The following is a 12,576-nucleotide window of genomic DNA, read 5'->3' as shown; positions in this document are numbered from 1 at the left end:
GTGGGGATCGCGCCAGGATCCTAAAGAGGGCTGTGTATTTTCTTCCTTTGAAGACAGAAGAGTATGGGACCCCTTTGCTGCACAGCAGGCAACTGCCCATTGCCCTGGAGCGTCCATCAGCGCGGAGGGCATCCCATGTCCAACCTCAGAGCTGCCCCCCTCCCCCACCCCCAGAGAGCACGCACGCACGCGCACACACGGCTGCTGCAGGGAACTTTAATAAGGTGGGCCGGCTCTTGCTTCCTGGACTTAAAGGTCGAAGAGGAAGGGTATCACATCTGTAAGAAAAGAGGGGTGCACGGGCTCTACCTGCCCCTCCAGCGGTGTGCCCTGAGCCCGCAGCGCCCTCACAACTGGTGATCTCCTCCAGGCCCACGTGCCAGCTGGCATCCGGGGGGAAGAAAAGGCCCTTTTGCACCTAACGTCTCCCCCCCCCCCCCCCCCGCCCCCGTGCTGACGTGTGGTCACCGTGTCCCTGGGCTGCTGGCTGTGGGACCAATGACACCTGAGCTGTTTCTCCATCAGCTCCCTGCACCTCAAGTCCTGTGCTTATGTGGGTCCCTCCTTAGGCAGGCACCACCCAGGGCTCGGGAGGTGCCCCAGGTGTGGCCAGTGCCTCCCGTGCACATTGTCTCAGGCCGGGGTCTTCAGGCCCCCTCCCCGCACCAGGGGACAGGGCCGCACACCTGGCTGGCTCATGCTCTGCTGGATGCCCTCCAGGTGCCTGGAGGCCAGCGCCCGGGTCTCCTCCTCGAAGCGGCGGTGTCCCTCCGCAGTCAGCTTCCAGAGGCAGGACCGAGGCCACGGGCTGTCCCCCGCCGGCACGCTGACCGGCACCTTCTCAAAGCTGTCTCGGAAGCAGAGGTTGTGGCGGATGGTGTTCTTCCAGCCCTCCGGGGCCGTCCGGAAGAAGGGGAAATGCTGCCTGTGGACAGGGGGGACCGGGAAGGAGAGGCACGGTGTCTGCGGGACGCCCGATCCTTGTTCTCCCCCCGGGCCAGGCACCTCAGCCCTTCTCTGCAGGTGGAGAACGGCCCGCGGGCGCACACGGCCTTGCGGACCGGGCACGTGGCAAACCTCACCTGCGTCCGGCCTGCACAAACCCTCGTCTTGAACCCAGTCCACTGCCCCCATTCCCTGCCTCGGAGAACTCAGGACGTGCACTCGCAACAGGAAGGAAGCATAATTAGGCCAAACGGCTCCCGAGAGGATCCTGGCCCAGGGGGATCCCACCTGAGGACTAACACCCCGAGACTCTTCTGATACTGGAAGGCCCGAGAAACCCCTCACACCAAGGCTGGATGTAAATCCCTTCTCCACCGGGTGCCCCGGGGCCCAGTGCAAAGGGACAGCACGAGAGAGGGGCGGGGACCCAGACTTCACAGAGATGATCTCGAGAGGGATGTCACCCCGTGAATTTGTGTTAAAGAAGTGAGATATAGCGGGGAGGAGGGGCCAACGGGGGATAAAGAGGGGGCATGTGTAATACATCCAACAATAAAGATGCGTTAAAAAGTGTGGCTTGGGTTGAGCGTCAACCCTGCACCAAGAGGTCGTGGGTTCGATCCCCAGCGGGGGGCATGCAGGAAGCAGCCAATGTTCTCTTTCATCGATGTTTCTCTCTCCCTCTCCCTTCCTCTCTAAAATCAATAAAGAAAAAGTGTTAAAAAACAAAAACTAAGCCCTGGCCGGTTTGGCTCAGTGGTTAGAGCGTCGGCCTGCGGTCCCGAGAGACCCGGGTTCGGTTCCCACTAAGGGCATGTACCTCGGTTGCAGTTTGTCCCCGGCCCTGGTTGGTCGTGCGGGTGGCAGCCACTCAATGTGTCCCTTTCACGTCGATGTTTCTCTCTCTCTCTTCCTCTCTCCCCCTCCCTCTCTATCTGAACAAAAAAAAAATGTCCTCGGGTGAGGATAAAAAAAAAACAACAAAAAAACTAAGATATAAAAAGATTAGTTTGGCCCAGCAGTTAGAGCATCAGCCTGTGTGCCTGAGAGACCCGGGTTCGGTTCCACTAAGGGCATGTACCTCGGTTGCAGTTTGTCCCCGGCCCTGGTTGGGTCATGCAGGTGGCAGCCAGTCGACGTGTCCCTTTCACGTCGTTGTTTCTCTCTCTCTCTCTCTCCCTCCTACTCTATCTGAACAAAAAAATGGGAAAATATCCTCAGGTGAGGATAAAAAAAAAAGGTTAGTTTTCTCATGTGAGAGGGGCGGGGTGGGTATGTCCTGGACATGTGACCTGTGGACACACCCAGACCCGAGTCTGGGAAAGGAACCCTGGGAATACAGGGACCCTCTCATCCTCCGACGGGGACCCTGCCCCTCCCGCGCCCCCCGCAGGGCCCGGGCACCTACCGCGTGAACCGGTAGATCTGCTGCACGTTGAGGCCCCGCGGGGAACTGTTTCTTAACGCCAGTGCGATTAGGTGGAAGTAATTGAGGGGGGGCCGGGGCCAGAGCCTCCCCTCCTGGCTGCTGGCTTGCCGAAGCCTCCGGCTCTGGAGGGGGGCCCTTTTGTGAGGGGACGGGAGAGCCACAGGGGAGCGGTCATCCTCGTCCTGAGCTTCCTCTTCTGGGAGCTACAGGAGCAGAGTAGGAACTGGTCCTGACTCCAGGGCCTCTGCTCCGGGTGCAGGGGGGCAGCGGTCTGGGGCCCCCATCTGGGCGGCTCCCCAACCCAGGGGCGCAGCTAATGTCTGAACCCGTTAACCCTGCGTTATCCCTGGAAAACAGAACTCTGATGCATCACCCCTTTGCCACCCTGCCTACAGCCCCAGAAATCCCTACCTCCCAGGAGCCGGGGGAAGGGCCGAACTGCTTGGGAGGGGGAGAGGGGTCCCCGGAGGATGGAGGCAGCGGTTCCGCAGGTCTGGCCTCTGAGCAGTGGGCGGAGTCCTCCTCTTTTGGGGGCTGCTGTTGGGCAGGGCTTGTCAGAGCCTCCCCCTTCCTAGGATGCCGGACCTCCAGCTTTCCAGGGGGAAACACGATGTTGGGGTCCACCCACATCCACAGGTTGGGCTCAATATCAGGACCTGTGCAGAGAGAAAGGGGAGCGGGTGCCTTCGCTCAGGCTCGGGGTGTCAGCCCAAGCCGCGGGCCAGCATGTGGGAGAACTCACACCCGCGACTCACCATCTCTGTCAGGGTTGGGTTTCTTCTTCAGGGGGAGTTTCGGGGGCTCAACTATGCGGAGTCTGTATTTGGCCACTGACAGAAGGAAAGATAGAGGAAGGTCAAGACTTCCTAGGGTTTCCGCTGCGCTCCCAGCATCCCGGGCGGGCAGGTGGGGAGATTCCTGGGGCAGGGCTGAGCCCTCGGGGAGTTAGGACACTACTAGTTGTCCCCCCCCCTGCACCTTTTAATTTTTATTGATTTTAGAGAGTGAGGAAGGGAGAGGGAGAGAGAGAGAAACATTGATGAGAGAGAACATCGATTGGCCGCCTCCTGCATGCTCCCCACTGGGAATCGGGCCCACAACCTGGGCATGTGCCCTGACCAGGAATCGAACTGGTGACCTCTTGGTGCAGGGTCGATGCTCAACCACTGAGCCACACCGGCTGGGCTAGTTGTTTGTTTTTTTTTTTTTTTGCATTTATCTTCAGATAGAGTGGGAGGGAGAGAGTAGGGAAGAGAGAGAGAGAAACATCAACATGAGAGAGACACGTCGAGTAGTTGCCACCCACACGACCTCAATGGGGGCAGGGGACAAACTGCAACTGAGGTACGTGCCCTTCGTGGGAACCGAACCCCAGACTCTGGTCCGTGGGCTGATGCTCTAACCGCTGAGCCAAACTAGCCGGGGCTAGTTGTTTTTTTTTTAATCCTCACCTGAGGATATTTTTCCATTGACTTTTCAGATAAAGTGGGAAGGGAGGGAGAGAGAAACATTGATCGGTTGCCTCCTGCACAACCCCGACGGCCGGGGATCGAACCTGCCACCCCTCAGGCTGAGGGAGGAGGCTCTAACCACTGAGCACCCAGAACGGGAAATCACTCTTACTCTTCTCTGTCCCATACAGCCACACCCAATCAATCACCTCGTCCTACCACCCTAGTCCGAAGGGTCAGTTTACCCTCTTTTCCTTAAGGGATCATACTGCAGTTTGAATGGCCTTCCTGAAATGTCCATCCCATCTCGTCACCCTGCTGGGTAAAGCTGAGAGGATTTCCATCGCCTTTAGGCCAAATCTGAGGCTGTTCCTGGAGAGTGTAAGAGGCCCGGCTGCTCGTCCGGTTGAGTCACCCCCCCAGACTCTCCGCTCATCTCCAGACCCCTCCAGATGCCAGGTGTCCACAGCTGCTTCCTTTGCTGGGGACACGCCCCCCTTCCTGCTTGCACAGTTCCTTGCTCCTCACCCATCGTGTCTCCTTTAGACATCTTTTTTTTTTTTATCCTCACCCGAGGACATTTTCCCACTTTTTATTCCGACAGAGCCAGAAGAAGAGAGAGAGAGAGAAACATCGATGTGAAAGGGACACATCGAGTGGCTGCCACCCGCACAACCGACCAGGGCCGGGGACAAACTGCAACCGAGGTACATGCCCTTAGCGAGAACCGAACCCGGGTCTCTCTGGACCGCAGGCCGACGCTCTAACTGCTGAGCCCAACCAGCCAGGGCTCGTTTAGACATCTTTTTTTTTTATCCTCACCCGAGGACACTTTTCCATTTTTTGTACAGATAGAGTGGGAGGGAGAGAGAGGAAGGGAGAGAGAGAGAGAAACATCGATGTGAAGGGACACATCGAGTGGCTGCCACCCGCACGACCAACCAGGGCCGGGGACAAACTGCAACCGAGGTACGTGCCCTTAGCGGGAACCGAACCCGGGTCTCTCCGGACCGCAGGCCGACGCTCCAACCGCTGAGCCAAACCGGCCAGGGCAGGAAAAGCCTGCTTTAAAAGATGTCTAGCCCTGGCCAGTTTGGCTCAGCGGTTGGAGCGTCGGCCTGCGGTCCGGAGAGACCCGGGTTCGGTTCCCGCTAAGGGCACGTACCTCGGTTGCAGTTTGTCCCCGGCCCTGGTTGGTCGTGCGGGTGGCAGCCACTCGATGTGTCCCTTCACATCGATGTTTCTCTCTCTCTCTCCCTCCCACTCTATCTGTACAAAAAATGGAAAAGTGTCCTCGGGTGAGGATAAAAATAAATAAATAAATAAAGCAGGCTTTTCCTGACCCCCCAACTCTCTCCCCAGCTCAGTAAGTGGTACTCCAGGGCCTATCCCCAGGTCTGTCCTGTCTGCTGCCTGGCACATGGGAGAAGCGCGGCTTATTTGGATGAATGAGTAGTGGGCTGAGTCAATCAAATATATATTAGAGCCTGGCCAGGGTGGCTCAGTGGTTGAACGTTGACCCTACACCAAGAGGTCACCGGTTCGATTCCCGGTCAGGGCACATGCCCAGGTTGTGGGCCCGATCCCCAGTGGGGGGCGTGCAGGAGGCAGCCAGTCGATGTTCTCTCTCGTCCATGTTTCTATCTCTCTCTCCCTCTCCCTTCCTCTCTGACTAAAATCAATAAAGAAAAAAAATATATATTTTTTTTAAAAGTATATATTCGAGCAGTGGTTCTCAACCTTCCTAATGCTGCGACGCTTTGATTCAGTTCCTCATGTTGTGGTGACCTCCAACTATAAAATTATTTTCATTGCTACTTCATAACTGTAATTTTGCTACTGTTATGTCTCAGGCAACCCCTGTGAAAGGGTTGTTCGACCCCCATAGGGGTCGTGACCCACAGGTTGAGAACCCCTGTGTTGGCACTATGCTGACTCATGGGGGAAGTATTTGTGTTCCTTCATTGTCCCCATGAGTATCGTCACATTAGAGCTGAATCTAGGTTTTGGTCTGGAAAATGATATACTTATTGGCGAGCTGAGTCATTAGAAAGGGTGCCCATTACATTGCTAATGTTCAGTACAGTACTCAAAAAAGGGAAAAGGAGCAAGAGAATAAAGTTGGAAAGAAAGAGACAAAACTGCCATTACTTACCCCCAAAATGATTAACAGAAAAACCATACAAAATCGATATACAAATTATTAGAACCAATAAGAATCCAGGAAGTTTGCTGGACTTGAGAACAACATACTAATCAATACTGTTCCTCTACACCAGTGTTAAGAAACTGGGAAAGACAATTTTTTTTAAAAAAGGTGCTGTTCAACCCTGACCGGGTGGCTCAGCTGGTTGCGGTGTTGTCCTGTACACCCAAAGATCACAGGTTCAATCCCTGGTCGGGGCACATACCAGAGGCAACCAATTGATGTTTCGGTCTCTCTCCCTTCCTCTCTCCAAAAATCAATAAAAACATCCTCAGATGAGGATAAAAAAAAAGAGGTACCGTTCACAATAGCGACCAAAGTTATAAACTTTCCAGGATTAACCCATCAAATAATGGACTAGACTTTTATGGGAAAAAGATGCCATCACTATTTAAGGACAAAAAAGACCTAAATAAACAAAAACATAATACGAATTCGATGGACAGCTTCTATAGCTTAATCAGTGAAGGGCCAACACAAACCTATAAGGGGCAGAAGATACAATCAGTATTCACAAGGACAGGACACCTGAATGACTAAGGAGATGCTCACCCTAATTAAAACAACTGTGAGGCATCACCTCACACCTGTCAGAATGGCCGCCATCAACAAATCTTCAAACAACAAGTGCTGGCGAGGGTGTGGAGAAAGGGGACTCTAGTACACTGCTGGTGGGAATGCAGGCTGGTGCAGCCACTATGGAAAGCAATATGGTGTTTTCTCAAAAAATTAAAAATTGAATTGCCATTTGACCCAGTGATTCCACTTCTAGAGTATATCCTAAGAAACCTGAAACACCAATTGGAAAGAATATATGTACCCTTATGTTCATAGCAGCACTATTTACAAGAGCTAAGATCTGGAAACAGCCCAAATATCCATTAATAGACGAATGGATAAAAAAGCTGTGGTACATATACACAATGAAATATTATGCAGCTGTAAGAAAGAAAGATCTCTTATCCTTTGAGATGACATGGAGGGACCTGAAGAGTATTATCCTAAGTGAAACAAGCCAATCAGAGAAAGACAAGTTTCATATGATCTCACTTATTTGTAGAATATAATGAAGAAAACAAGCTGATGAACAAAATAGACCCAGAGACATAGAAGTAGGGTAGAGACTGACAAACCTCAGAAGAGGGGTGAGGGGGAGGGGAAGAGATAAACCACAGAACTTATACGCATGTATGCGTAACCGTGGACATAGACAACAATGCTGGGGGTGGGGGTGGGTTTGGGAGGAGGGTGTCAATGGGGAAAAAAGAAACATCTGTAACAAAAATAAATTAATTAAAAAAATATTTAAAAAATAAATAAAAATAGCCCTGGCCGGTTTGGCTCAGCGGTTGGAGCGTCGACCTGCGGTCCTGAGGGACCCGGGTTCGGTTCCCGCTAAGGGCACGTACCTCGGTTGCAGTTTGTCCCCGGCCCTGGTCGGTTGTGCGGGTGGCGGCCACTCGATGTGTTCCTTTCACATCGATGTTTCTCTCTCTCTGTTACTCTCTCTCCCTCCCACTCTGCCTGAACAAAAAGATGGGAAAATGTCCTCGGATGAGGATAAAAAAAAAAAAAATAAATAAATAAATAAATAAATAAATAAATAAAAATAAAATGAAGTCAGGGAAAAAAAAGATGCTTAGCCTTACTAATAAAACATTTTACATCACACTGACAAGAATAAAAACAGACAATCCAAGTGTTGACACAGATGCAGAGAGATAGAATTCTTGATCACACTGAAAATCTGATAGCAACTGGTGCTGCCCCTTGAAGACTAACCATGTAGATTATCCACGTAGATTATAAATTACTACACTGTTGACTCCTGGGTACATGTATTCAAGTTAATATAGGAACGTATCCGTTCATCTGCGTTGTTGCTGTCATCTACTAAATTCTCGGCCTCTCCCCCTTTAGGGGCTTGGCTCCGGGCTCACCATCCCTAACACTGCTCCTGTCTTACGTCTTGGCTACTTCAATACACAGACAATTCTCCAAATAACCTGGCTTCTTGAACTCTTCTCCTCCGAAGATTCTGCCTTCCATTTCACTTTAGACTGTCTCTCTCTCTCGGTCAGAAACTGAACCGGTAACTAAAACCTCTCCCAACCAAATTTTTAATATTTTTTTATTGTTTTTTTTTTAGAGAGAAAGAAAGGGAGAGAGAGAAACACTGATGTGAGAGAAACATCAATTGGCTGCCTCCTGCACGCACCCCACCAGGGATCAAGCCTGCAACCCCGGCATGTGCCCTGACCAGGAATCGAACCGGGACCTCTCAGTCCACGAGAGGACACTCAATCCACTGAGCCACACCAGCTGGGCCAAAATCTAATTTTTGTACCACGTAGAAACATATCACCTCCACCTGGCCGGTGCGGCGCAGTGGTTGAGCGTCGACCCATGCTCCAAGAGGTTGCCAGTTCGATTCCGGGTCAGGGCACATGCCCAGGTTGTGGGCCTGATCCCCAGTTGGGGGCGTGCAGGAGGCAGCCAGTCGATGTTCCTATCTCTCTCTCTCCCTTCCTCTCTCTCTAAAATCAATAAAGAAAAAAAACCTTCTTTTGCCCCCCCTTACTGTGCCAGGACACTGTCCCACATGTTCGCCTTTGTTGAGAGAGAACTCCTTGAAAGAATGGCCTACAGTTTGGTTCAGCGGTTAGAGCGTCGGCCTGCGGTCTATAGAGACCCGGGTTCGGTTCCCGCTAAGGGCATGTACTTCGGTTGCAGTTTGTCCCCGGCCCTGGTTGGTCATGCGGGTGGCAGCCACTCGATGTGTCCCTTCACGTCGATGTTTCTCTCTCTCTCTCTCCCTTCCTCACTCTCCCTCCCTCACTCTCCCTCCCACTCTATCTGTACAAAAAATGGAAAAATATCCTCGGGTGAGGATAAAAAAAAAAAAAAAAAAAGAATGGCCTAGAGTTGCCCTGGCCAGGTTGGCTCAGTGAAGTGCTGTGGGCTTGATTCTCAGTCAAGGGCAGATTTAATCCTGGCCTAGAGGCAACCAATCTCTCTCTCTCTCCTTCCCTCCCTCCCTCCCTCCCATTCTATCTGAAAATCAATGGGAAAACATCCTGGGTGAGGATTAACAACAAGAAAAAGAAGTTTCTGTCTCTACTTCCCCGCCTTCCCTCCTTCCCCTTGCTCACCAGGCTTTCTCCTCCCACCCCACCCAAACCCTGTCTTCAAGGCCGGTTAGCTCGATCCACTTGCCCCACCTCTTCCCAGATGCCTCAGCTGATCTTCCTTGAAACACTTAACTCCACTTGGTTTCCCGGGAGCCACAATCTCATTTTCATTCTCAAGGGTCTTTCCTCCCTGTTTGCGGGTTATCTCTTCTCCCTCCAGTCTCTTTACAATGGGACGCCCCAGGGCTCATCCTTGTTCCTCCTCGCTCTTTATTCTCACTCTTTACTGCCACCTCTACACCAAAGACTCTCTGGGACTCCGGACTTTCACCCTCTAATCTAGCTTTCTTACCCCACACATCCAATCTGTTAGCACATCTAGATGGTTCTACCTTCTCATCGTGTCCTCTGCTACCACCCTGGTCCAGCCTAGCATCATCTCTTGTTGGAATTACTGCAACAGCCTTCTAGAAACTAGTCACCTGGCTTCTACGCTCCCAGTTTCTTTCCGTCTCCAGGGTCCCCGCAACACAGCGACTGCGATGATCTTTTCAGAACATAGATCATGCCGGGTCGGCGCCATCAACTGCAGGGCCCACTGCAGAGCTCCGTGTTCCAGAGTTATTGAAAATCTCGACAATTCTAGCAGAGCATTGCATGAAGTACAGCCATCCTGTGCAGCCACACAGGTTACGTACTCATGACGCTGGGGACTGTCTCCTCTGCTCAGAACCTTTCCGCCCTGCCCCAGGTTACTCAAAGACCACCCCAGCACCCTTAAAGTGAAGTCAGCACCCTGTCCACTCTCTTTATTCACCTTCATCCACCTCACTGGCCTCTTTCCAGGTCCCCGAACACACCAAGCAGAGGCCCCCCTGGGGTTTCCTACTGGCTGCTGCTGCTGCCGGGAAGCTTCCCTCCTAGTAGCCTTCTCTGGCCTCACCACCTCACCTCCCCAAACTGCTCAGACAGGGTGCTCCCAGGAGGCCCAGCCCGACAATCCCATTGAAAACTGTAGCTGGCACCACCTTCCCCGCCCCCACCCCATGCCTGAGCCCTCCTACTGTGTCCTCTCCCCATCTCAGTTATCACCTTGTCACATACTAATATATAAAATTAAAAAAAAAATTTTTTTTCCTTATTGGTTTTTAGAGAGAGAGGAAGGGAGAGGGAAAGAGAAACATCGATGAGAGAGAACACTGATTGGCTGCCTCCTGCACGCCCCCCACTGCGGATCGGGCCCACAACCTGGGCATGTGCCCTGACCGGGAATCGAACCAGTAACCTCTTGGTGCAGGGTCGACATTCAACCAGAGCCACACCGGCCGGGCTAGTATATAAAACTTTTATGTGGATTGTCTGTTTGTCCCTGGTAGAATGTAAGCGCCTGACACCTTGTCTGTTTTTTCCTTATGTACCATAGTGTCTAGAACAGAGCCTGGCAAAGCGGAGGTGCTCAGTAAAATCTTCTTGAACCAGGGAAGACACAGCACGCCCATCGGGGTCTCCGTGGTGGCCGAGGCGGAGGCGGTCTCGGTCTCCGTTAGGAAGGAGCCGGAAAGAGCAGTTGTTGCCTGTGGACTGCGGCCCAACAGGCCAAACGATGAGCAGATCTACACGTAGCCCCCGGAATGGCTCTCGAAGGAAAAGTCATCTCGCCCTGGCCGGGTTGGCTCAGCGGTTAGAGCGTCGGCCCCAGGACCAAAGAGTCTGGGGTTTGATTCCAGTCAAGGGCATGTGCCTCGGTTGTGGTTCAGTGCCCGCCCAGTCAGGGTCCTGCGGGAGGCAACCAGTCGGCGTCCGTTCACATCCGTGTCTCTCTCCCTCCCTCCCTCCTGCTCTAATCTAAAGATAAATGGAAGAACATCCTCGGAACATGCTCTCTCTGCCGCAGGAAGACACAGCAAGAGGAGGCTCCTCAGAGAAGTAAACCAAACCAAACAGGAAGAAACAACAAGCATGACGTGCATTAAGGTCATCTACAAACACGAAAGAATGCTAACGTGTTCAAAGGCACACATATCTCAAAAACACGCCCTGGGTCCGGGTGACCCAGGGGCTGTGGAAGGTGACAGGGTGGGGTGCTGACTCAGGGGAAAGGACCCCCATGGAGGAGGCCCCTCCCTCCACCGTGCGCACAGGTGGGCGCTGAAAGGTGCGGGCCCCAAACCCCGAGCCCCCCACGAGTGGGACAGTGTAGCGCGGGTGGGGATGCAGACATTACAGGGTTTTTAGAGACAAACCAGCCCCCAGGAGCGCGCCCAGGCCGTGGCGCCGTGGAGGGACGGCCCGCAGCGGCCTGGGAGGTTCTGGCCCCCGGGCGCGCTCGCTGTGGGAGTGGGGCTGTGGGAGTGGGGCTGGGGCCGGGCCCGTGCGCCCCCCGCGCGCCCAGCCAGGCCGGAGCCGGGTCCTGCCCACCAGCCGCCCGCCGCCCCGCTCACGGTTCTGCTCGGCCAGCGGCAGGTGCGAGGTGTTGAAGGCCAGGAAGCACTCGTTGCCCATGTCCCAGTCCAGCAGCCCGGGCACCTGGCCGTGGAGGCCGGCCCAGAAGGCCAGGTTCCGCACGCGCAGGTCCACCTTCGCGCGGAGTCGGCGACGCCGGGCCAGGCCCCTTCCTCCAGCGGCGGTGCGCCCGGTGTGGGCTCAGGGAGCCGGCGCCCTCGGGCCTCGCGCGGGATGGGCACGGGGGGACCACAGGTGCTTCTCCCAGGTGCTACCCCACCCCACCGGCACAGCTCCTTACTGAAAAGTGACTCCAGGACGGTATTAACCCTCTGGAAGTTCCCATGGATTAGAGGGCTTATCCAAGATCCAGCCGGTGATGGGATCAAATGCTGATTTCTTCAATTTTGTTCTTTTTTTTTTTGCATTTATCTTCAGATAGAGCGGGAGGGAGAGAGGGAGGAAGAGACAGAGAGAAATGGATGTGAGAGAGACATGCACTGGCTGCCACCCACATGACTCCAACCGGGCCGGGGACAAACTGCAACCGAGGGACATGCCCTTAGCGGGATGGACCGAATCGGGTCTCTCTGGACCGCATCGGGTCTCTCTGGACCGCAGGCCGACGCTCTAACCGCTGAGCCAAACCAGCCGGGGTTTCAATTTTGTTCTTAATAATTTCAAATATACCGAACACTCCTAATGCTATACAAAAACTCTTGTGTACCAAAACCTTGTAATTCAGCAGTTACACTAATTATTTGGCATTTCATCACACTTTAGTTTTTCCCTCTCTATAGATGAAAAAAAACACCTTTTTTGTCTGAGCCGTTTAAGAGTGTTGGCAGGTATCCGGCCTCTTGGCCAATTGATACTTCAGCGTGTATTTCCTGAAAACAAGGATATTGGTTTAACGAGGAAATCAAATCACAAGTGAGAAAATTATCAAAATCACACAATTTAACCTTAATT

The 12,576-nt window shown here is 53.2% G+C and overlaps 1 protein-coding gene across 1 annotated transcript; it reads right to left on the bottom strand.

Annotated features, from left to right (window-relative positions):
• Window positions 1-249: 249 nt before the first annotated feature.
• Window positions 250-11,679, bottom strand: FOXR1 (forkhead box R1). The gene is made up of 6 exons (XM_036257608.1): window positions 11,604-11,679; window positions 3,130-3,204; window positions 2,786-3,030; window positions 2,354-2,577; window positions 687-925; window positions 250-278 (listed from the first exon to the last, which is right to left on the bottom strand). The coding sequence occupies exons 1-6, from the start codon at window positions 11,662-11,664 to the stop codon at window positions 250-252; spliced, it is 873 nt and encodes a 290-aa protein (XP_036113501.1). The 5' UTR covers window positions 11,665-11,679.
• Between the last annotated feature and the right edge of the window lie 897 nt (window positions 11,680-12,576).

Source organism: Molossus molossus, unplaced genomic scaffold (genome assembly GCF_014108415.1).
Source record: "Molossus molossus isolate mMolMol1 unplaced genomic scaffold, mMolMol1.p scaffold_m16_p_13, whole genome shotgun sequence".
Lineage (NCBI taxonomy): Eukaryota > Metazoa > Chordata > Mammalia > Chiroptera > Molossidae > Molossus > Molossus molossus.
This window is presented reverse-complemented; position numbering and strand designations above follow the sequence as displayed.